General features: G+C 56.5%; 1 protein-coding gene across 10 annotated transcripts in view; it reads left to right on the forward strand.

The window, feature by feature from the left end:
• The window catches only part of SSBP3 (single stranded DNA binding protein 3), a 161,913-nt gene that overhangs the window by 124,593 nt on the left and 12,380 nt on the right, over positions 1-24,940 (forward strand). For 3 of the 10 annotated variants that reach the window (XM_078073100.1, XM_078073106.1, XM_078073107.1), the window contains 7 exons: positions 11,101-11,181; positions 12,092-12,151; positions 16,263-16,329; positions 16,419-16,495; positions 23,144-23,232; positions 23,862-23,910; positions 24,557-24,592. In XM_078073100.1, the coding sequence (XP_077929226.1) occupies positions 11,101-11,181; positions 12,092-12,151; positions 16,263-16,329; positions 16,419-16,495; positions 23,144-23,232; positions 23,862-23,910; positions 24,557-24,592 (459 nt within the window). The remainder of the gene's footprint in view (positions 1-11,100; positions 11,182-12,091; positions 12,152-16,262; positions 16,330-16,418; positions 16,496-23,143; positions 23,233-23,861; positions 23,911-24,556; positions 24,593-24,940) is intronic. The other 7 variants (XM_078073102.1, XM_078073108.1, XM_078073109.1 and 4 more) reach the window with 5 other exon arrangements.

The raw sequence follows: 24,940 nt of genomic DNA on the forward strand, positions 1-24,940 counted from the left end.
AGTATTCTTCCTATCGATGATGTCCTTGCATTAGAGAAATAAAGTCCAGGTTCTTGGTAAGACACGCACAGTTCTTTGTCATCTAACCCCTGCTACCTTCACACCGTTACTGGACCTGCCCTTGATCCCCAGGACGGGCCAGAGCTGTCGCTCTTAGATCCAGCCTCTTCACCTCCACACATCTGCGTGGCCTCTTCCGTAGACTGCACGATTCTCCCCTCCCCTTCTAGAAACCTCTTCAGTCTTGGGTCACTTTTATTCAAGGAGACTTTGACGAAGTCTTGCCCTATCCTTGTCCCAAGGTCAAAAAACATACACCCAAAATGTGGATCTGATGAAGTACCTCTTCCTCAGAGTAATTATAGTCTCTGGTCCCAAGAAACTTACTCTGCAGTTATGGAAAGGCTCTAAGAGTTTGGAGACGTGCAGTCCGTCCTAGGGCAGTGGCTTTGCCTTTCTGGGCCTTAATCTGCCCATCTCTGACATGTATCCCCATTAGGGGTGGGCACAGGAGGTGCGGTGGTAAACAGGAGAGACCCGGCTCCTGTCCCCTGGGGCATCAAAGACTTTTGGGGCAGAAGAAGTAAGCGACCCCTTCAAGGGCCAGATGACTCCCGCAGAGTTTGCTGAGGAGCACTCAGCATCAGGCAGGCTGCGTGAGGACTGTGCTTCTAGCCCGAGACTGTTGACAGGCCACGAGGCAGCGCCCTGGGATGGGGGTCCTAGGAAAGCTGAATCAAAGAAGGAGGGGGCTCCCTAAGGATTCCTTGAGGTGGGGAAGGTCTGAGCCACCTCCTTTGGTGAGGGTCAGTTCCCAGCACTGGACTAAGTACTTGACTCTCAGTATCTCAGTCTTCCAGCTCTCTGGGAGGTGGGCCATCCCATTTTACAGGCGAGGTGAGTAAGTATGGTGGGGGTGGGGGGACTGCAGATGGTGGCCATGACTCGGGCTCTTCCACCCCCACGCCCCAACACACACACACTCAGCTGCCCCTTTATGCTTCTGTTGAGGTTCTCCCGCGTGACTCTGGGCAGGCTTCCTAAACCCATTTCTTCCCAGGGTCCTGGTTCTTTCCCTTGCCCCATCCTGTTGCTTCTCCTTAGCTGAGGAAGGAAGATGATATCTTGGGCCATTCCCCAAGCTGCTCCCTTCGGGGAGTAGGAGGAGGCATGAGACCACCCAGTCATCCAGGGAGCTGCAAACCAAAGGGAAAACCGTGGCCGACTTTCCTGTTCCCAGCTCAGCCCTCTTCTGCTCAGTGGACATTAGATGAATTCTGGCATTCTGGATGTGTGGCTTCCAGAGCCCCGTGTCTTCCCTTCCTAGTTGGATATGATGAGATCCTTACTTTGTGGATTGTCTGTCGGGGTGCGAAGGGGTAGCGGGATGAAGGCTGTGTGCGTGCGTGTGTCTGGAGAGCTTAAAGTAGAACAGGAATTCTCTGGGCGGATGAGGCAGTGCCTTTTTAATATGCACCTCGCCTTCCCTGTGCCGTTGTGATTAACATCGGAGCCTGAGCGCCGGTGAGAGGTGGTGTGGAGGCTGGCGGGCAGGAGTAGGATGCATCTTTGCAGCACTATCCATTTTCAGAGCAAAACGCAATCTTTTGGTTGGGGGTGGGGGGTGGGGAGTGGGGATTTGGTTCTCTTGGCAAGGTTAGGTGTTCCTAGGGATTGGCGTTCTGGATCCTGGGTCAGTCTCTACCCCTCCTGCTTGCCCGCAGAGTTGTTCTCTACTGCACTGAGTATATGGTCGGGGAGAGCGAGGTTTGCTCTCTGGATCCTGGCCAGAAGCCCACATGGCTAGGACTGGGTATTGGAAACCTTCCCCTGGGTCCCAGGTCCTTCACCAACATTAAAGAAGGCTAGCTATTCAGGGCCAGAGTATAGCTTAGTGGGAGAGCAGGTGCATACTCCATATGTAGTTAGCACCCCAGATAGCCATGAACTCAGTTTTCCAGTGGCCACAAGTCTTGATTTCTAACTTGAGAGACACCATAGAAATATCTTTGGAAAGGAAAGGAACGGATATGTAATTCCCAAGACCTAGATCTGATTGCCACACTCATGCATGAGCTCCTAAAGGTTAATGACCCTGCTTCTCAGCCTGGAGGTCCCAGCCCCAGGGTCTCCGTCCTGTGCGTATGGCCCTCCAGCACTGTGGTCACACTGCCTCTACAGCATAGGGGCCAGTCTCTCAGCGCAGAAGCCCTTCTGTTTCTTCTCTGCCAGAGGACACCTGTTCTTCCTTCCAGGTCCTGCGTAAATGTGATGTTTCTGCCATTGCTGCCCTCTTGCTCCCTGGGGCTCCTGGTTCCGTGCCTCTGTTGGGGTGCTGCCATGGAAATAGTAAAACCTGGGTCTCTCCAACCAGCCTGGGACTCTTTCAGGGAGGTCCACTGCTTGTTCCTATGTTTCCGGTGCTTAGCGCACCCTCCGCCCAGGGTGCTGGGACCCAGTGGCTGGATGCACTGCCAGGTGGACTGGGTCCTGCGCATGCTTTCTCCTGTGTCCCTGAAAAGGTGCCTGGTTCTACGGACACAGGCACATACAAAGAATCTCTTGCAGCGGGGCCCCGAAGGTTTAGCAGCTGGAGGCACAGTCACCTCTCTTACCCCGCCACCCCACCCCGACCATAGCCATTCAAGGTAGAGCCCCTTCCCAAGATGACCCTAGAGAAATTCACTGCAAAGGAGAGGGTCACACAGCATGAACCTGCTGAAAGAACCAAGGGCTGGAATCGAGTCACCAGAATGTTCTGTGCTGGCATTCGCCAGCACTGTGGAGGGGAGACCGGGGAGATGATCCACAAGGAGATACTCTGGGGCCAGCCAGCTGGATGTGAATGCTGGCTGTTGGGTTATAATGAGGAAAGGTCATTTTGTGCAAGACCAGTAGTCAGGAAAACCAGGGCTCCAAGACTGGCTGCATGGCATCGTGGTGGGAGAACCAGAGCTCGGGGTTGCTGACCCCTGGGCCGGCGCTCATTCTGTTCATCCTCAGTGGGAAATATCGTGGCTCCAATAAATGACTTCAGTTTTCTTATTGTCACTGGGGTTAATTTTTGCTTCATTTGTCTTATTGGAGAGATTTGAGGTTAAAAATCAGAAAGTAGATACAGTCCTGTTTTATCTTACCTTGAGGATTGTAAAAGACCCCAGTTTTTTTCCCCCTCTTCAACCTTGAAACCCATTACCTATTGTAAGGGTCAGCACACATTTTCTGTGAAGGACCAGATAGTAAATATGTTAGTCTTTGTGGGCCATCTGGCCTCTGTCTCAGCGCTGCCACAGAAGCACGACCCAGCTCTGGACAGGGTACACGTGTACCGATAAAACTTTATTTACAAAAACAGGCAGCAGGCCGTCTGTGGCCGGGAGCCATAGTTTGCCAGCTCCTCTTCTCGCTCAGCGTGGTGGCCGCGCTCTCAGGGTCCTCGCACTGCCCTGACCCCAGCCTCCATTCTGGGTATACGGTGTGGTGCAGGCCACCGAGGCTGGCCCCGGGACCAGTGAGATGGGGCTCAGTCTTCCTGTCTTTGCGTAGGGCTGGGGGTGGAGGCAGGGGAGGCGGTGTGTGCCAGAGCTCTGCATTAGGTCTTGGACACTGCCACTGCTTTCATTCGCCACACTTCCTCCCTTTGTTTGGAAAACCATCGCCTGCTGATTCTGCGTCTCTGTCTCTGTCTCTGTCTCTGTGGGGCAAGCATGCCTCATACCTCTTGAGAACATTCGCTGAGCACCTCCCGTGAGTGTCTTGGCACCAGATTCACAAGTCTGTGGGCCTCTCGCCCTTGCCGTCTGCCCAGCCCTGTCCCGGCTGCTCAGAGAGGTGCGGGGAGAAGGGGAGGTCAGCTGGGGCCTTTGCTCAGACAGAAATCAATGAGTCTTCTGCTGATCTTTGCACAGAGTGGACCTTGGTGGCTGTGTAGATTGCTGATGGTATGCAGAGGTGACCCCAAGGGGGGGACGTCGTGTGCTGTCCTCCCTCTAACTGGCGACTTCCCCACCATCCAGGAGGAGGGGCCACCGCCACTTCACCTCTCTCTGGCCAAACCTGTCCTCGTCTAGTGCCCACGGAGGGTCATGACCCTTGTGGGCTCATTTCCTAGGCAGCCAGCTGCCCCTGACGTGGAGCTCTCTGGGGGGTCATGCCGTCAGGGGTGGCCCAGCTCAGCCCCCTGAGGACCTCCTGGGTGTGTCCCAGACTCACATTGGGTGGGCACACAGAAGGCTCAGGCTCCCTCTGCCCTCGAGTTGGTAACCTCAGCTCCAGTTCTGGCCCGTACCTCCCATATACACACACGCAGAGAAGCCTCTTCCCTGGAGGGGCCAGACAGAGGCGGGGGAGGAAAGCAGCTGTGCGAGCCACTGACAGCTTTGTTCCCGTGGGTCACAGTAGTAAAGAAAAAACTTTGCCTCTGATGAGGTGCATGTTAAAGGGGAGGGGCGGCTAAAGCTCTCCCTCCCTCACCCAGCCAGGTGGTCAAGTTCGCGCTCCAGGGATGAGGTGGACTGCGTTGACGGACGTTGGGGGGGTGGTCAGTGGCACTCGGGCACACCTCGGCTCCCTCTCCCCAGAATGGGCTTAACAGTATTTTCCGTCAGCATCTGTGTCCAAGGAGCAAATTGGATTGTCTACCGCATGCTTTTTACCATGTGTAGAATTAATGCAATTTTATATTCACTCAGTTAAAGTGACACACCCCACAGGCAGATGACACAGGCCCCTAGTAATGCAAGTCATCCGTCTCTGTGGCCAGTCGATAAAACCTACCCCTCCAAGCCTTGCCAGGCCAGGGGCCCCATGAGTGAGGAGGGATGGGGATGTGTGGAGTGTCGAGTCTCTGAGCCACCTGAAACTTCAAGTGCCTTTCCCAAAGGCCTTCTGTGAAGACAGAAGGCAGATTTGGCCAGTGGTAAAGCAGGTAGCATTCTGCGGCTTACAGAGCGGTCTCCGGGCTTCCCTGTGAGGAACCTGAACTCCGTGTCACCCACACTCCTCCACTTTGTCAATGAGCAGCCCACGGCTCAGGGAGACAAGACAGAGCTCCAGCCCGAGTGCCCTGGGCTCTGGAGCCCGGCCGTTTGCCCCTGTCCACAGCTCGTTCTCATGTGTGCTGTCTCCCGGGCTCGCCTCTGCACCCGGAAAGCCTGGAGTTAAGTCTCGGCTCTGTTTCCCTGAGAGTCCATGATTTCTAGTCAGGGAAAGGCAGCTTTGGGGAGCGTGAGGTGGTGCTGGGTGAAGGAGTGGTGAGTTTTGGAAATATTAAACTTAGCATGTAGCTCTTACTACTTTTCTCCTTAAAAAAAAAAAATCACTGCGGTTTTTTTCTATTTGACTTTTAATTTTAAAGAGTTATCCTCTCTTTTCCATAAGAGTCTTTAGTTTATAGAGGACCAGCTTGGTCACCCCGTTGGTTCCTTAAACTCAGAGGTGTTAGATGTGTCCACCCAGGGGCTGGCTGACTGCGGCTGTAGGGTCCGCGTGTTGGCCAAGCCTCGCTGCCCTCCTCGGGCCCTGCCCAGGATGTACACATGGGGTGGAAGGCAGTGCCCGTGCCCTCGAGCGGCGGACGCGGTGTCTCCCAATCAGACGCAATGTCTGAAGAGGACGCCCCGTGTTTTGGAGCACACCATGACTGGGCAGAGCAGACTTCTCGAGGGAGGGTATGTGGGCTTTCAACAGGCTAAGGAGGGTGTTCCTGGCAGAGCAGGCCTCGCTCCTGCTTTCCTTGTAAATGGGCAGCGAGCGGCCACGGAAGACTGGGGACCTTCCACGTGCCTAGCGCTGTCACCTGCACCACCCCACTGTGATGTCCTTTTCCCCTTATGAGGAAAACTGGATTCACAGTGTGCCCTGCAGGAGCTGGGAGCGGATGCCAGGTCTGTGTAACCTGACGCTTCCCCCATCGTGCCATAAGCCCGTCTACCTCTCGAGGATGGCTTCAGGTGAAGTGCGGGGACTCAACCCGGCTGTGACCTGGAGGTACGGGTGGCTTGTGCTGACACTCTGACATGCCTTTCTGCAGAGACCATGGATCACTTGTGCTTGGGGGTGTTCTGCTCCCCTCCATGTCCGTGACAGCAAAGGCTCTCTCACTGAACTCTCGGTGTCCAGTGTTTGCTTCGATCACACCATTGCCAAGCCTCCCCAGGCCCTGCTTAGGTGGCTCTCAGAGGCTGCTAGACGCTACCCAATGCTGGGATTGCAGGAAAAAATAAGGAAGTGCAGGAATTGTGTATCTCCGGTCAGAGATCTTGGGACTGCCAGAGCCAGAGTGGCAAGTCCATTAACAGGGTCTGGGGCAGAATGAAGGCCCAGGCAGGAAGTGGGCACGTTTGCTGCTTTCTTTTCCCAGATTCGGTCACAGGGTTTCCTGATTGGGGTCTCTCCCGGGTGTAGGCCTCCCTGCCGTCACCCCATGGGGGGCAGTGCACTGCAGTGGAAAGACTTCTGACCAGTCAAGGGACCTCAGTTCTCATCCCAGCTCCCTGTTGGCCTACATTCTCCAGCCATCCTGGGCCTCAATTTACCTGTCACCTTCTCTTGGACCCCATGGCATTTTAAATGGACACGAGTTCATTTGGTCACATCCTCATCCTTCTCCCCAGCTAGCCTGGGAGTTCCAGGCCAGGGCCAGACGAGTCTGATGCCCCTCCGTGACCCACCCCCAGGATATGGGGCTGGCTAGACCCCTGAGGTCAGCATCCAGAATATGTATGTGGGTGAGCGACTAGTTGCACCCCCACATCCTTCAGCCTCTAGGATTTGTTCCTTTCTGCTCCTCGTGCTCCAGGTGTGACACGGAGGCGTCACTTGCGGGCTGTTAGAGTAGTGGGCCAGCTGGAGCTCTAGAATCGGACTTGGAGGCTGGTTCCACCGCTTAATAGCTTTGCAAGTGGCTTCACCCTTTTGAGGTGTAAAATGGAGCGACTGATAGCCTTTCCAGCCAGGAGTCCAGGGTTACATGAGCTAATGCAGGTGACGTGTGGCTTCATTATTATCCCATTATCACATTTCTCTGACGAGGGAAGTGCAGTCAGTGGCTGAGTCCGGATTTGAACCCAGACCTTGTTTCTTTACCTACAATGGACAGGAACGTGATTATCATGAAGAGACCCCTGCGCTGGGGTTAGGAGATGTGGCTCAGCCACCAACGAATTCTCTATGGTCTCGGACCGGTCACGCCTCTGTCCTGGGCATCTCTTTTCTCCCCTGTAAATGAAGGATACTGAAGAAGTGATGATCTGTCAGGGCCACCCAACAAACAAGTGTCTGTGGGCAGGTATAGCTCTCCCCAAGCTTCCAGTGGGACCCCCAACTCCAGTCTAGCCCAGGACTCTGCAGATGTCTCTGCAGCCTGCTGGGAGGGGGGATTAGGCAGTTCCTGAGACGGAAAGCCTCCAAGGTCTAAGTAGAGCTGGACTCGGCCTCTTTTTGGCCAAACAGCCTTCCAGACACACCTAATTTGGGTTCTTGTAAAGCTTTCAGCGAGTAGAAGCCAGGCAGGCCCCATGGGGGAGCCGTCCTGTTGTGTGGGAAAACTCATCAGTACCATCAGCGTTATGATTCCCTCCCTTCTCCCACCTTCTGCCTCGATCCTCTCCCCCTCCCTGCCACATCTGTTCAGTTTGGGGAAGAGAAAAGCCCAATATCCCAACGAAGGTCAAAATCCTCAAACAAGATCCTTCTTGGTCTGCATCCTATGTAGCCTTTTGACCAAGCGGGTAACGAGTTGAAAAGACCATAAAGTCTGTTTTCTCTGCACCTACCTGTTGGTCTCTTGTTGAGAAGGCAGGGTAGGAGAGAAACTCCTCTTACTGGTGCGCTAAACCACAGGGCAGCAAATTCTGTCCCTCCTCGTGGAGATGGAAACAGGTCTGTCGTCATCGCCGTCTTAACAGAAGCAAACATTTTCAATGCGGTGCCCTATTCTCTGAGGCTCCTGAGAATGTGCCAAGTGTGCAGGTCCCCTCCCTGTGCTGTTGCACACCCTTTCGGGGACCGGGTCCAGACACAGATCGAGTGGCAGACAGCTCCAGGCTGAGTGGACGTAGCAGAGACACGGAGGATGGAGCTTTGGCTGGATGTGGGTGACCATCAGGAATTGATAGGCTTCTGACTTCATGGAAGAAAAGCTTTCTGGCTCATAGAGCTCCCAGTAGTGCTGGGGGCCATGCTGGGAAGTACACGAGCGGAGCTTGGTCAACATCTACCCTGGGGTGGGAGAGGAGCTCCGTGCCCTGGGTACACGAGTGTTGAGATTCATCTGTACCTGTCTTGAGATCATGGTGGGGTTTTCTCTCTGGGTAATTGGCTAGCCTGGGCCAGGGTTCTCTTGTCCTCGGTGTTCCAAACCCCAGCTCCCAAGTCATGGGGAGGAGACTTCTGAGAAGGCTGCTCCCTCCCCAGACTTAACAGCCCACTGCCCGCCTCTCCCTACTGGCCAGAGAAGTTGCTGGGCTGGCCTGGGGCCTCACTCACCAGCCACCCGCTCCCGGCCCCTAATACTCATTGGCCTTTGTGTTGAGGTGGCTGCTTCGAGGCGAACTTGTACCACAGCCGCTCGTTCGGGGACCAGTTACTAGAGTTCAGCAGGGAGCTTCTGAGGGAGGTAGAGAGGTGAGGCACACGTACCAGCCTGCCCTCTGAATGTCGGGGGGCCTAAGCAGCCATAATCCAGGGCCAAGAGACAGCTTGGAATGGCCCTCCGGACCTGGTCTCGAGCAATGGCCCTTAGTAGGCGTTGCCACTGATTGGGACCCCCTGTGGGGGCCAGACACTCTGGGGTGCTTTCCATACATTTTCTACCGTCAGCTGTCGAGTCAGCCGCTACTTGCCTCCCCTGGCTCATGGGGCCACAGGTGTGGGGGACCTGCCTGGAGACACGCCGCTCTCGCTGAGGAAGCACCATATCTTACCAGGGAGGGCCACGAGGGTTGGAGGGAGGAGGCGCTCCCTTCTTGCCAAGAGCTGAGAACCAACAGAAGGCCTTTTGCCCCCTCTTGGCAACTGGACCTCACCCTCGAACCCTCTTCTTCCGTTCTTTTTATTTTTCTTTTTTTGGGGGTTGGCTTTGAATTATCTTATTTTGTTTACATTGCACCCAAGTTTCATGGTACAAAAGACTTGCAGGTGCAAATATGTCCCGCCTTCATTAGCTTCCCCTCCCTTTTTAATTTATGTGATTTCAATTTTCCTTCCCTGTACTGTTAATTAGGGGACCCTCTAATCAGCGCCATTATCACAGTGGTATTCATGTTTAGGAAAGCCGCTAAACAAATGCTTGCAAAATTGCTAAATGGCTAATTAATGTCTGTTAATTAAGAAAATTGCTCATGGTAACAAACCATGCCGTTGCTGGCAGCCGCTAGAAAGACACACACTTGTTGAAATTAGTAGCGTGGCAGGTAGGGGAACATCTGCTCCGCAGAGCTCTCCGGAAGTGAGCAGCCCCTCGCTTGGCCAAGAAACTCCAGCCTGTCCTCAGTGGCGCCCCCGGCTTCCTGGACGGCCCCCGCCATCTTTCCCGGCACACCTCTTCTCCATGTCTCCAGGCCCACGGCCTGTTACCAGCCCCTCCGCCCCGCCCCGGCTCCGGACTGTGTTTTCTGAGCAGGTGGGGAGGCTGGGCAGCCTGGCTCTGAGAGAGAAGGCTGACAAAGAAAATCCTACCTCTGTCTCAAAGATACTCTCTCCCTCTCCTCTTTAATGTAATTTCCCCCATCCCCCGTGCAGGTTTTGGATTTTTCTCAAAAGCAACTTCCAAGAGTAATAGCATGATCGAGGGTTGAGAAGAGTGAATTAGGGCATGCTCCTTGTCACCAGCCCCCAAGTCCGGCTCCGAACGTCCCAAGTAGGCAGGAAGGAGCTTCCAAGATGGGCCTTTTCTGTTTTTTGATTGACCTGCAGTAGGAAATACACTTGACACTGAACCAGTATACACACATGCACGTATGTATAAATACGAAGAGACGTTAGTGAAAAAGATTTGCCTTCGTACACACAGAGCTGTTGGATAGTTTCTGTTTTTTTATTCCATTCCGGGTTTTTAGGAAACAATGGTTGCAACCCACTAAATTGATTTCACCATCCACTAATGGGTTGCAACCCACAGTTTGACCAACCCTGTGGTTTAAGTGAATTCACCTGCCCATCTCTTCTGGGGGAGTCAAGGTCAGCATAGCCCAGGGCTTCTGGGGTCAGCTCGGAACCATGAGTGGCTCACCGCCGGCTGGAGTGGAAAGCCCAGCCGTTCCACCCAGCAGTCAGGGGCCTCCAGCCCCGTCCCCCTGCCCCTCTGCACATGCCTGCTTGAGCTCTGGGCTGCAAGAGTCCGGGTGAGCATTGGGTCCATCAGGCATCCCATCCTGGCTCTGCCATCTACCGGTTGTGTGGCTGTCGCCAAGTTCCCTCATCCCTTGAGACCCAGTTTTCCTCGTTGGTAAAAAGAATGAGAAACCCCACTTCATGAGGGCATTTTCAAGTGAAGGTGAATTAACAGAGTTCACTGAGTGGGTGCTCGGTAACCGTCCATCCTTTTGTTCCCTTGTTTGTTCAATCTCTGGCCCAACCTGACTCCTCCTGTCTATCCTCGTGCACCCACCAGGCCTCCCTCCCCTCAGTAGACCGGCCCAGGAACCCGCATCCTGCCTCTGTCCCCCTCCAGACCGGAAGCTCCCCCAAACCAGGGCCTTGCCAGGCTCTTCCCACGCCCAGAAGCGGCCCTTGCACGCTTCGCAGAGCAGGGGCACTTGCCCGTCACAACCAGCGTATTTAACATGGCAAACTCCGCTCCAGCCGTAGACGGTGCCCGGGCCCCTGCTCCTGCGTGCTTCCACGGAGGAGCTGGGTGTTACTTTCCGTCCCTGTAAACCGCCCCGTGAGTGTGCTCATCGGCTTCTCTCCCTCCCGCTCTCCGCGCCCACCGTTGAGCCTGCGACCCAAGCAGCTGCGCGCACCTCCCCGCCAACCAGAGCCCGCCGCCCGCACGCCCGCCGCCTGCCCTTCGTTTTGGTTTAATTTTTGTTCTTTTAAGCTTCTGCGCTTCTCCATGTGCTGTGATCTATAACCTGCCTCTACTGTCTGGCCTCACAGGGTCCTCCGGGGTCACAGCCCTCGCCGCACGCACAGCCTCCACCTCACAATCCCAGCAGCATGATGGGACCCCACAGTCAGGTAAAAGCACTGTGGCTCGCCCGCCCGCCGGGGGGCGCGGGGCACAAGGAGGACAGAGCCAGCAGAGGAAAGACAAAAATCAAAATGTGCTCTAGCCATTGCTTTTGAGTCTTTACGGACAGATGATATTTAAAAAAAACAAAAACAAAAATACACCCCCCCACCCCCACCCCCCCAGATAGTCTTCATTCCTTGGACATCACACCCAGCTTGGATATGAAACCAAAAGAAAAGCAAAGATATTTCTGTGACCTTGTCAGCGGCCTTTGCGTTTTTGTTTTTTCCTCTCTCACTTTTGGTTTGGTTTTTGAGTTCGGTTAACCATTTGTTCGTGAGCGAAGCTGCATCCCTAGCCTTTTTCTGTGCGCACTCTCACTGCTGAGATAAGCTTTCCTGCCCCTCGTCTTAGCCCCTTACTGTTCTCATTGTGCTCCCCCCTCAGATCCTTGCTCCCCTTCCCCACCCCCTTTGTCGGTGGTTTCTGTGTGTGTGCGCGCGCGTGCGTGTGTGTGTGTGTGTGTCCAGCTTTGTCCGCACACCCTGAACATTTTGTGTAGGAGTCCCTTTCTGATTGTTGATTTGCCCTTCCCGAGAGCAGAGTCTTCTTCCTTTGCCCCACACCGCTGTAACTGCTCTTCCGCACCCCGTGCCCAGGCCCAGCCGCACTCTCCTGCCATCCAGACTAGATGTCCATGGGCACACGCGGAGTCAGGAGCCGCCCGTGCCAGGCGCATCTGTCGTTCCCTCTGCCCAAAGGAAGTTGTGCCCAGAGGGAAGAGGCTACCGGGAGAAAGAGAGTTGAAAAGATGACTAGTTGTAACAAAACTGGACTTGGTGGCGTGGAGCGCATTCGTGTTTGTCCCTGTGCAGTAGCGCAGGCTGTCATTGAACTAATTCCCTATAATTGCAGCCTTTTATGTCACCGCGCTACGCAGGCGGCCCCAGGCCCCCGATCAGAATGGGAAACCAGGTACTGTACCTTTTCATGTTCTCTCTCTCCTCACCCAGCCACCCTTGCCCCCCGCTGGACTTTGACTCCAATGAGAATTTGGGGAAAGGATTTGGAGGTGAAGGGACAGGTTTGAATGTGGGAGGTAGCTTACAGGCGGGTCCCCAGGGAGGGCCCTTTGTCCGCTCTGTGTCCCCGGTATAGTCCCTTTGCCAGCATTGCATCTGCCTCTCCTGGTGGGCTTTGGGCAGCCGGTTCGAGCTCAGAGGGCAGCAGCAGAAACAGCCAGGCTGAGAATGCAGGGTTGCGGCTATTCTAGAGAAGGTGGTAATGCCCCTGCCCCCTCCCTTCCAGGCCCTTCTTGGAAAAGGGTCTTCCTCCTTAATGAAGTTAATTGACAACGTGCATTTTTTCCTGGAAGCTTTTGAGAATTGCCAAGGCTGGTAAATATAATCCTGCTATTAAGAGGAGAAATGGCCCGTAGGAATGCTTAGATCAGGAGCCTGGATGCAGCGGAGCAGGACATTTGTGAGTTTTTAAGCAATGTCTGCCTGTTTTCCCAGACCCAACTCAAAACAAGAAAGGATTTGTTCGTGTAATTAGAAAAGTGGTCTGCTGACGGGGAGGGCTTCTCAGCCTGGGGTTGTGTGCCTTATGCTGGCCCATTAGGGTTGGCAATTCTTAGGTGGTCTGGAGAAATCGGCCCCCGTGCCACCCTCCGTAGTTCAGCCCATCCAGGAGAGGTAAAGATAAAATATCTTTTGAGGATTGATGGATTTAAAAGAAACTTAAAAAGAAACATTAGGGAGATTTCTTTTCATGCCAAAATATTTTTTATGTATGATTCTTAGAGTGCCCTTACAAAAACCCTTCAAAAGATGTGACCGCATCACCAGCGCGTCCAGCCCCTACTGCCTTTGGAACTTGGGAGTTCAGTTACCAACTAGAGGGGCCTTATTGTTTCTGTTCTCAGGGCTCTGCAAGGAAGGCCTCCAAGTGCAGAGCTGCAGGGCCTAGGAGAGACGCTCATAGTCAGGGGCCTCGAAATTTTAGTGTTAAATTGCCTATCAGGTTTCCAGTTATTTTTTTCCCTCCAAAAGTCTTTTGTTTCCTCTTTCTCTGACGTGAAGGAGAGATTTAGACAAGAATTAGAGACCCACCTTTTTGAACAAGGAGGGACCCTTGGGTATGTCACAGACGAGGAAACAGAAGGTCAGAGTGAAGGAGGGACTTCCCGGAGTCCTGCAGTAAGCCAGATCAAGTTGGTCTACAGCTCCCAGCCCAGTGCTGTTTCCTCTGCCCCTCACCCAATTCAGTGAGCTTTCAGAGTTGTAACCGCGCTGCCCCAGTCAGCACGGGGGCCTCTTCTGCCATCACGTGTGTGGGCCCCAGCAGCGCCTTCCCCCACAGCGCACCCTGGGGCTCTCCTTGGCCCGAACGGACCTCTGCCCCATGGCGAGAACTGATGGCACCCTTACCATCATTGTGGCTTTCCTCCAGCAATTAAGGGACACGAGAGGAAACATGTATGTTCCTATTTATCAATTAAACATGAGCAAGTGCCCAAGACAGCAAATGGACAATGAATCCGACATCTGCATCTCTCGTTACAAATTTGTAACCTTCCCGCCAACCCCCTCCCCCACCATTGGAAATCTATACCGATTTCCGGTTTCCTGTGGACTCAAGAAATGTTTGCCCTCCAGGGAGGGACGTGCCCCTCTCAGGGGTGTTGCACCTGGGGGGTTCGCGGAGAGTGCCTCCGTTGGGGCTGCGGGTTGAGCAGAAGCCTCTGCCACCCCAGTGAGCTGAGCCCCTCCCCGTGGCAGGGGGAGGGGCAGAGGCAGCACGCCTTGCTTGGGTTCATGGGACCTCCTGTGTTAGGGCAGTGAGAAGGGCACTTGGGGGCGGGGGGGACAAGAAGCTAAGGACTGTCGACCTGTCCCCTGAGCCTTACAAGGCCATCCTCCCACCTGCCTCCCCGGTGACAGGTTGTATATAGAGAAAGCGTTGCTGTTTTTCCAGCGAGAGTAGGTGGGTGGGTGGTGAACAGTGGGCTTCAGCGGGGCTGAGAGGAAGACTGGGACCCGGGTTTGTCAGGCAGCCCTCCCGTACACGTCCCAGAGGAGCCCCCCGCCGGCCCAGGGGCTGACGGGGGCAGGCAGCTGAGTGACCGTGCAGACGCTGCTGGGATTTGGCCGTTCCCTGGGCAGACGCTCTAGGAGAGGGCGCTGGCCTACTTCCGGGAGCCCGTGGGACGGCCCCAGAGCATCCCTTTCCCTAGCAGGCTCTCAGAGTGCACACGGCCTGTGCGTGCAGTGCCACACACGAGCCGTTCTTGTGCTGCTTGCTTAGGTTTGAAGGCTTCGGCCTTCTCTGTGTGAGACCCGTTATCTCGGTCACGGCCCGTCTGCCTTCTCTTGTAGAGGGGGCCAAGATCGTCCTGTCCCCAGCTCAGGGTCACCCCAGTGAGGGTTGGAGGGAAGTGACGCCCAGACTCCCTCTGAGCCTCCAGGCAGCCCTGCTCTGCTCCTGGGTCCTGACACAGCAGGGTGAGGGGAGCCCAAGGAGGAGCTTCCTTTGAGAACTGTCGCTGTCCTCACTGGGCTACCTGGCGAGGGAGTGACTGCCCTACCCCCACGGTGCTCCATCAGGATTATAGGTGGGGGCATTCTATGACATGGACGGTCCCCTGTCCACCTCGACATCCTGGGATCTCCCAAACCAGACAGCCTCAGAGGCAGGCCTGCTTTTGTCCTCCAGGGTCCTGTAACCGGGGTCTAGAAATATCCCACACCCTCAAGTGGGCAGACAGAAACCAGTCAAATGATTCGGAGCTGGGGAGCCTGGGGAGAGGAAGCAGGGCTGGGAGAAAGCGAGAGGTCAGAAGAGCTAAGACCGGGGGCTAGAGAGACAGACTGTGAGCACCCCCAGGCCCTGGAAACAGCAGGTCCTCCCAGGTTTGGGTGGCCGACCACAAGCACCACCACGCACTGGACACACACACACAGCCCATTCTGAAGCTCGGGACAGCAGTGAGAACTAGTCTCTTTGCTTACCACCACCTCGTTCCACAGCTGCTTTGGAGCTCCCCGCTGGGCCATCCCCCCCAGCCGCGGTGAGGGCTGGGGATGGAGGGGGGTGGCTGTCCCTGTCCCAGGGGCCCGGCCTCTGAGAAGCACTGGCGTCTGCAGATGGGAAAAGGTGGTCCCTTTCATAGATGCTTTCCCTCTCAAAGGCAGGGGCCTGTTTTTAGTCCTGCTAGAAGCACACTTTTCCTTCCAGCTCTGCTGCCTTTTTTTTTTTTTTCTTCCCGATTGCTACTGAAATCACTTCAGTCCCAAGTAAATCACTTTTAGTAGGTTTTCACGGCAAGTGTGCCAAGCATTCACTCAGAAAACCTGTGGCAACCTTGTCCTCACCTTCTTAATAGTAATCACACCAGCGTCTGCCCCTTGCACCAGGCTTTGGGGAGCAGGTTCTCACTCAGCCTTCTGCTCCCCCCTCTCTGGAAGGCCTCCTCTTCACCCCTGGGGCCAGAAGGGGGCATTTCATGTGGAGGACAAAGATAGGGAGTTAGGGGCCCTGAGTGCTCATCCTGGCTCTGCCACTAGGTGACTGGGGGGCCATTGGGCCTCTGGGCCTCAGTTTCCCCATCCAAACCTCGAGGGCTACCTCCTCCCCCACGCCCCTGTAAAAAGACCCCTGTGTAGTGATAGGATTTTTGGCTGGGGGGGGTCTCCTGGTCCCCACACTTTAGGGGAGGGGATAGGATGAGTTACGTCTCCACGGGGTGAAGGAAAGACAGGGTGTGGCTTAAACCACGCTGGCCGGGGTCCGGGAGGTGAGCGCGGGGGGCAGGCTGCCGTGGAGGGGTGTATGGCAGGCGGCGCGGCCAGGGCACAGCCCCGTGGAGACAGCAGGGTGTGTGACAGGTCCTGTCCCACCCATGCAGCACCTCCTGCTGACACCAGCTCCCTCTGTCTACCGCTCCTGGGGATGTCGCCCCCAGCCCCAGCCGGCAGGTCAGGGAGGCCATGCGTGGCCCCAGAAGGGTGGTGGCGGCCGGGGCAGGCGGGCGTGTCTCCCTCTGTCCCCCAGCCACTCAGCGCAGCTCTCACGTCTCTTTCAGCCTCCGGGAGGAGTTCCTGGGACCCAGCCACTGCTGCCCAATTCCATGGATCCCACCCGACAACAAGGTAGAGGGCTGGGCGGGGCCGCCTGCGGTGTGGGGAGTCTGTGCTGTCTGCCCCCCGCCGCCTCACAGCTCCCCTGCTCTCTCGTACAGGGCACCCCAACATGGGAGGATCAATGCAGAGAATGAACCCTCCCCGAGGCATGGGGCCCATGGGGCCCGGCCCACAGGTAACCCCCTGTCTGTCTGTCCAGCTCCCTGGCCATCTGTGTGCACCCGCCTACTCTCCTCCTTCCACAGTCTGTCCGTCGTTCACGTCACTCAGCTCACAGGGGTGAGGGGAGAGGACACGGCCGAGTCCCCAGCTGCCCCCTCTGCCCATGGCTGGGCTGGCCCCCCACACAGCCAGGAGCAGCCCCCCTCGGTAGGCAGCAGGTCAGGTTGAGGGGCCCTCCGGGAAGCTGAGGGAGTGGGTCAGCCAGGTGTTGGCAGATCTTCCGTGGGAGGCTTTTGAGGAATTTGGAAGGTGGAGGGTCTGGTGCCCGAGCAGTGGTGTGGGTTCTCCAGGAATCCCACAGCCTCCTACCCCAGGTAGGTGAATTCGAACTGGCTCAGGGTCCTAGTTTGTTGCGACCCAAAGGCGGCACGAATGAGAGGCAGTCCTAGCTCCGCCTACAACTAACTCACCGTTAGTCTGTCCTTGGGTGAATCATTTGACCTCAGGGGGCCCTAGTAAGCCTCGGTCCCCCTGTTTGATGTGAGGGCAGGAGGAGTGTGTACCCCTGGTTCTCAGTGATGCCACCCCAGTGAGAGGAGACTAGGCTGGCCAGGGCCCCTAAGACCCCCTTACCCCCTTCCACCCAGAGCCTCTGCCCGTTTCAGGTCCCAGGCTCCAAGCTAAGATTTCTTCTGCCCAGAGAGGTTCCATTGTCACAAAGGACCCCTCGGAAATCTCTGGGAGACATGACGTCAGGTGCCCTGTCCAGCTCTGCAGTTACAGCACACTGGTCACTCCTTGTGCCCCAGCTCCAGGCCCCACAGGGACAGGCTCCCACGGGACCATCAGGCAGGGGTCTGACAGGCCTTTCCTGTTCTCGAACCTTCTCACGGTTGCTTCCCACTCTCCTGAGTATTTGAATGTGGCTCTGTTTCCTGTAGTACTGTGGCAGAGAGTTTGCTGATCTGACTATCTAAAAGAAGCTGGAAGTCTAAATAAGGAGAAGGGAGTTTCATTTAGCGACATCGGGAGGCTTTTGCTGTAGGGTGTTCCTTCCCTTTTCTGCCCTGCCTGGAAGTCTGCTTGTCGTCGGGGTCCGTCCCCCCCATTCAGGGTGCAGATGTTTGCATTCTCTGGGCCCCCTCCCCAGGTTTCCGGTTCCCTGGGGGAGGAGGAGTGCTCCCGCTCCCAAGCTCACAGACACGTGCCCGCTCTGGTAGGGAGAGGTGTCTGCCCACACCCAGAGTCCTCCGCGCCGTCTGGAGTTGTATTTCCAGCACACCCAGCCCACTGCCTTCTCCTCGGTGGTGGCTGCAACATCTGTGGTGCTGAAAGATTTTAGGGAGGTCCTTGTCTTCTCTTGGCCCTCTAATCCTACAATGAAGCAAGCCCACACCAATTGCAGTTCTGGTTTTCTTGTTTGTTTCTTTGTTTGTTTTCTTTCCTCAAATCCCCCAAAGCTTGTGTTTTCACCAGTTCCTTTTAAGCCACCAGAGTGGCCCCTTCCTGCCATGTGGCTGTCTGGAGCTGACCTCTGCCGGGTGGCTCCGCTGAGGAACTCGTGGGAGGGGCTGCAGGGTCTGAAGCAGAGCGTTGCCTCTCCTGGGTCAGGAACCTGTAGGTCCCTCAGCTGCACTTCAGAGATGCTCTTGGGGTGGATGAGCAGTGACCTTGGACTTCCACAACATCCTGGGGGATCTGGGGACACAAGAGGATCTAGTGGGAAGGCCCCCGCCCACAAGAACCTCTGGGTTCTTGGAGGCTCAGCAGCTCCATCTGTAAAATGGGCAAGAGACCAGCATCTACTGTAGAGGAGTGCTCAAAAGGGGAGGCTCAAGTTCCGGGCGTGACGTTTGCCATGGGGTACTCCCAGTAAGCAATGTGTGTCTTCCAACTTGGGGGCTGAAAATCGGTGTTCAGGACTCTCATTGCCTGGGTTTGATGATTGCTTTGAGTAGTGTGTGTTTTTGTTTCTGTTTTTTTTTCTTTTTTCTGGCCAAGGCCATTAGCAGTTTGTTAAGCTGGTAGTAATTCTGAGGTTCTGAAAGCTGGGAATGGATGTCAGCAGACAGACCCAGAGCAGAGTATTCTGTAAGTTTAGGACTTCTTCCTGGCTTAGCAGAGCCTCTGACCAGCAGTCTGGCACACTCTTGTGGCATGCTTTAAAGAGGGGAGGCTCCTAAAGGCTGAAGTCTTACCAAACAAGGCCTCTTGGGTCCAGTGTGGCTCTCCTGATCTTGCCACGTGGTGTGCAAGGGTGTGGCTCTCATGTAGACCCTGACAGGGGTGACCCAGAGGAGAGTGAGGAACTAGCCCAGGGATGAGGCCAGTTGATGCACCCCACCTCCGCCAACCTCAGGGGCTCTGGAAACATCTCCCTTGTTCTTTATTTGACTTCACTGTATCAATAGGGAGACCCTAAAGTGCTTTGCCCATGTCTCCTGTACCCGTCTGGGTAGAGTGCAGTCTTAAATTCCAGGGCCAAACCTCCCTTAGAGCAACCCAGAATGTCTGCCCCAGCCCCTCACTGGGGGCAGAAGGGCCTGGCCTGGTGTGGGACAGGTTTTGGGGTCAGCCAGGGAGCAGGTACTGCAGAGTCTAGAAGTTTTGGACCCGAAGGCTGAGGGCAGGACCACCCCATCTCCTGCCCCCAGGCCTTTCTGGCTGTCCCCTGAGGGCGCGCTCTTGGTCACTCCCAATGGACAGGAGAGGGATGAACTCAGAACTTAGTGCTGGAAAACAGGGTTCCAGCCGCAGCTCAGCGCAGTTGGGCCTCTAGTCCCTCATCTGCAAAATGGGCAGCCGCGTGATCACCTTACAGGGTCCACTGTAGGTCTGGTAGAAACAGCCTGAGGGGCCTGCAGGGTGTTCCACGGACCCCGCTCCCTCCCTAGAACACGGGCTCGTGGGGGCGGCGGGGTGGGGAGAGTCCTGTCTCTGCCACAGCCTGGGCTCTTAGAAAAGGAGGCCAGCCTCTTCGGGCAGCCTTTATAAGCACCACTGTATACACAGCGCCGTGCTGAGACCAGTCACAAAGGTGGGATATCATCAGCCTGTTATTCCAAGTGGGGAGTAAATTTTTAATAGCCAGTGACCACTCCAGAACTTTCTGAAGAAGAGGTACACTGTAGTCTTGGGGCTACTTTATAGATTTCAAAGCCCGATGGACTGACATTTGCACTTTCTGAGCCTGTGCTGCGTTTTAGCCTAAATGTCACAGAGGACCCAGCAGACCAGGCATCGCCCTGCCCCTTTCCCTGAGTGTCTCAGACAGGTTTTACTCTGGTTTGGTGAAACGGCCAGAGCCAAAAAGGAGGTAATACATCCACTTAATTATAGTCTTTCTTTAAAGAACTATGTCGGTATCTGATGGGAATGTTTTGGCTAAGTGTTTCAGAAGTGACTCTCGTTGGAATGAGCCTAGAACTGCAAGGGCTTCTGGCCGGGCTCCCGTGGACAGAGCACAGGGCCCCCTCAGAGATGCTGTGGCTCATAGACCCCCTGGGTGCCAATGACTAGCGTTTCTGGTGTTCAGGCTGGGGATGGAATCCACACAGGCTAGCATCAGATCGCCATCCTAGCTCGCGTGTGTTTGAGAAAGTTCACGTGAAGGATAAACCCTGATCTCTAGGGACAGTCCTGTGCCACCCGGAAGAAACTGCATCTCCCTGCTGGTCCAGGACAGCCCAGCTCTTTCTTGGTTCTGAGGCTTCTGAGTAATGGCCTCAGCAAGAAGGATCATAAACCCGGCCAGAGCGGCTAGGGGCTGGGTGGGGAGAAAGTGGGGCCACTCAAAGCACCTTCCCGGTGGGGGCCCATAGAGGTCCCCCACATGATGAGAGGGGGATGGAGGACAGGACCCTGCTGCCCAGGAAACTGCCTGGACGGTGTGTCCTAAAGGCTGGAATGTTCTTCCCCTGCTTTAAGGTGAAGATAGTGCTGGGCGGGCCGTGGGCAGCACCCAGAAAGACTGGGAGCTCGGGGAGCTGGAGCAGGCCCCAGCCCTTCATTGTTCCTGACGGCAGACCAGAGCCCTCTGCCCAGGGTCCGGGGTGTGAGGGGACAAGGGTGAGGGAAGACAGGGACCACCGCCGTGGATGTGGCCAGCCCCACAGTGCGCTGAGGGTCCCTCCCATGCGTCTAGCTGCCCCGTCCGTGCAGAGCCATGCCGACGGCACAGGAAGGGGGCATCAGGCTGCTGGTCACCTCGCAGTCCAGTGCTGTGGGCGGGCGGACATGGAGGGAAGAGAGCCGTTTCTGGAGGAGCCTGTGAAACCATGCCTCCAAGCCGTCTATGAGAAGGCTGCTGTTTCTGCTTTGAGAACTTCCCCCCAAAGTTGCCCTTCGGCCCTACTTTCACCCCTAACTCAGTGTGCGCCTTTGGGCAAATCTGTGGCCCCTCCAGTCGGGGAGGCGTACGTGGCCCGGACGGCCTCCCTCTTGGGAAGCGGCCGTGCTGGCTATTTGGGAGGCTCTGGAAGGTGAGATCGAGGTAGGAACTGGCGTCCCAGAACCTCCCCGGGGGGGGGGGGGGGGCGGCACACTGCATGAGCGGGCCTGTTCCCGGAGTGAGCACCTGGCATGTTCTCTCCTGTCGCCGCGTCCCGGGCTCCACCGGGCTCCACCAGCCCCCAGACCGGCCTTCCGCTGGCCCGCAGTGGGCGGGAGAGGGAGCAGGGCCGCGGCCGTGGCCCCTGCAGGGGCTCTGTCTACACTGTGAGCTTTGTGGAGGGATCGCGGAGCTGCACGTGGGGCTTCGGAAGGGCCCTTTAAGACCCGAGGTTCTGTGATGCTTAAGGCAGCATTAAGGGCTTTGGTGTTCGTTCTGCTGCTAACATCCCGGATCAGAACACACCTCCAAGAGCTGACAGAGCACTTGAAAGCTCTCGTTGCGTTTGAGCCTCACGGGGCTGTGGGGCTGGAGGCTCTCTGTCCCCATGGCGGCTGCGCCAGGGGCTTTCACTCTGCTTCTGCTCAGCGTTTTCATCTTTCAGGAGGGGACCGCGATGGGGCCATTGTCACAGCCGTGTGCCCAAGCCGGGGCTAGCTGTTCTGTGCTCCGACCTCCCGTCTGCGGCTCTGACTGCCGGCCCGAGCCACTGTGCATAGAGAGGGCCTGGCTCCTGCACGTCCCGGGGCTGACGCGGGACCCCTCTGGGGTCACCCCGCTCTGCCTCCACGACTCCAGGCCTTGCTCTCTGCCGGTCGGCCCGGTGCCGTTCCTGTTGCTGTCTACACACTGTGTGTCCTTTTAGACTCCAAGCTGCTGTCAGGGTGACCGGGCAGAGGACGTGGTCCCACGGCTTTCAGGTTCAGGAGCCGGGCCTTGGCTGAAGAACCCACCCCCAGCGTGATGTTGGCTCTGAGCTGGTCAGCTCGGGGCCTTTCACCAGATGTGTGGTGGGGAGAGTGCAGAGCCAGAGGCTTGTAGACCCGGGTTTAAACCCCAGCTGAGTCACTGGCTTACCGATTCCGGGCAGATCTTTCTCCCCTCAGACCCTCAGTCTCCTCTTCTCTAAAATGGCGTTGTTCTAAGGATGAGCCAGAGGCTGTACCCAAAATGTGTCATGTGCCTCCTCTGCCGTCAAATTCCCACCACCCTTACTTCGGTCAGATTCTACAAAGGCAGAGCTTAAGCTACAACCAGGCTCATTTACTCTCTGTTCATTTACTTGATCACTCCTTCATTGACTGAGCACCCAGTCTGTGACGGCTGCTGTGTGGGGTGACGCATGCAGATCTTTCAGGTACAGTCCCCACCTTCAGCAGGTCCTCAGAGCCCAGTGGCAGAGACGTGTGGCCACGGCCATAGCCCAGCGTGGCAGGGGTCGGGATTACAAGGCATGATGGGGGTCAACAGTTAACCCCAAGAGGTGTGCAGGGAAGGCTTCACAGGGGAGGTGCTCTTCGAGCTGGGTTTGGAAGATGTGTAGGAGCCCAAGTGGAGAAGGGAAGCAAAGTATTTCTTTGCGAAGAAAATAGCGTTGGAAGTGGGGAGTCAGGGGTAGCAGTGACAAGAGGTTCCTGATCCTGGCACTCTTGTGACCCCCCGCACTCTGCTTGGGGGTAGGGGTTGTACTGAGCTGAGGAGGGACTCTTCCCTCAAACAATTGGTGACCCCCCCCACACACCCCAAGAGTTTTCTTCCTGCTTCTCCAGCACCGTGTATGTCGAGGGCCCCACAGGCTGGCCCCTGAATCAGGCAACCTGATCCAGGGGTTGGGGGACAACCCAGGTGTGGGGCAAGCAGGGGGCAGTGTCTGTACGTGCTGGACCGTGGGGACAGCCAGCGGCCAGGCCCCTCAGGGTTCCTTCCCCTCCCACATTCAGACCCAGTCCCCGCCCCCAGCCCCGGAATTTCTGAGGTGGGTAGTGTTCACCAGTCGGCTCTGTTACAAGTCCATTCCCTTTCCCCGCCCAAGACCGGAGATGTGAGGGCTTGCTGAACATTCCCATGCTTTTGAGAGAACCATCCCGAAGCCTCCCTCTGTGCTGGCTTGTCATTGTGGTCCCGTCACGTGGTTCCCACCCCCTCACCTTTTTTTAACGAATATGTTATTTTTCTTCCTCATCAGATCCTTTCCACAGACTAATCCTCTTGCTTATATTCTGTTTGTCTTCCCTCCCTCCTTCTCTCCGGTTCCCTTTCTCCTTCTCATAGACTGACCCTTGGTTATCGTTGCAGAATTATGGCAGCGGCATGAGACCACCACCCAACTCCCTCGGCCCCGCCATGCCCGGGATTAACATGTAAGGCACAACTGACCTTGCTGTTGGCTCAGAGCCCGCGGCTCGCCCCCCCCCCCCCGCCAGCCCCCCGAGACCCTGGCGGACAGAGGCGTCCCGGGCACCTCTCCGGCCCTCCGCCCTCCCAGCAGTGGCGTGGGGTGGGCGTGGCGGCCGCACTGTGACGGTGCCGCACGGTGCTCTTCCGAACAGCCCGGGAGGTGGGTCTCAGCATCCCCCACTTAGGGATGGGGGAACCGAGGCCCAGAGAGGTGAAGTAACTTGCCTGTGCTCACATGGCTCTAACGATAGGGTTGAGATTTGAACCCCTGTACAGCTGACCACCGACAGCTCTAGTCCTCTCGTCCCTAAGCCCCTCGCGGGGGTAGGTCCCCGTGAGAACCTGTGCGTTCCCTTCCTGGGAAAAGGCACACACACAGGAAATCTTAGGTACGTTACACATTTTCCGTATGATTTATAGGAGCTTGTAGACTTCCGCCCACGGAGCTGCCCGTTGCTCCCCGAGAGCCAGATGGTGTGTGAGGGACTTCCTGTTAGTGATGTCAGCAGTCTCGTTTTGGCCCTGCTGGCACCCCCCGTGGGGTTGATAAGACCTTGTTCATGGTCGTCCTCTGTCTCTCTCCCTCTCTCAGGGGCCCGGGAGCCGGCAGACCCTGGCCGAATCCTAACAGTGCTAACTCAGTGAGTACCCGGGTTGGATGGGATGGTGTGTGCCAGGGAGGGGTTTCTAGGATACAGGGTAGTCCTGTCCCCAGGTTGAAGGTGTCATCAGAGGCGGGATGCAGCAAGACTCCCCCCCGCGCCCCCCCCCCCCCCCCCCCCCGTGTCCGCAGGGAGGAGCCCTGCTGTAAGTGGAGGCGTAGAAGTACCATGCTGGGGCCTTCAGGGTTCTGGGCCCAGCCCTGCAGAAACTCTGATGGGTGAGCTGAGGGCTCGCTCAGAGAGCACTGTGCACCTAGAAACCTCTGGCGAGCCTCTCTTCCCTGGCAGGGCTGGCTTCCCGCACTCAGAGGACAGAGCTGGGAAAGGGCTCCACTCAGAAGGCCAGAGGGCTGGGGAGAAGCTCCCGCTTTGCCGTCCTCTTGAGCTGGAGGCTCTCCCATGTCCACGCCCCTCCCAAGCTCCCTGCCAAGGCTCTCAGGATCAGTTCAGTGTGGGAACTGGGCTTTGTTCACACCGCCGGCCCTCCCAGGGACACGCACCAGGGAGCCCACCGCCTTTCCCAGCAAGAGGGGGAGTGTCCCCAAGTGGATTGGGGAGCCCAAGGGCACTCTGAGTATCGGAGGAAGTGACTCTGACGCATGGCTCCCCCACCTCTTGTTTTTAGATTCCATACTCCTCCTCATCACCTGGTACCTACGTGGTAAGTGGGTGTGGGTGTGGGGCATTGCGTGTCCAGCCCCATGTGACTGAACGCGCAAGAGAACTTCTTCCAGGGTCCCTGCCTCTTTCCCCTTCAAAACACGTTCTGAGCACACGTTCCAAACTGTGCTAGGACCTGCTGTCGCCGTACAGGTATCTGTACCTTCCGGTGGCCCAGAAGTCCCCCGGCAAGACCCAGAGTTAGGTCCCCATCTTGGGGGCTGGCCAGTGGCCCGGCTGGTTTCCGTCACAGGCCTCTGGTTCCACCCAGTGCCATGGCTGCCTCTGGGTTTGAAGAAAGGATGGGGGCGGGTGTCGGGGGCGGGGAGGGCGTCCAAGTCCAGCTCCC

The sequence above is a fragment of the Halichoerus grypus genome, chromosome 5 (genome assembly GCF_964656455.1).
Source record: "Halichoerus grypus chromosome 5, mHalGry1.hap1.1, whole genome shotgun sequence".
Lineage (NCBI taxonomy): Eukaryota > Metazoa > Chordata > Mammalia > Carnivora > Phocidae > Halichoerus > Halichoerus grypus.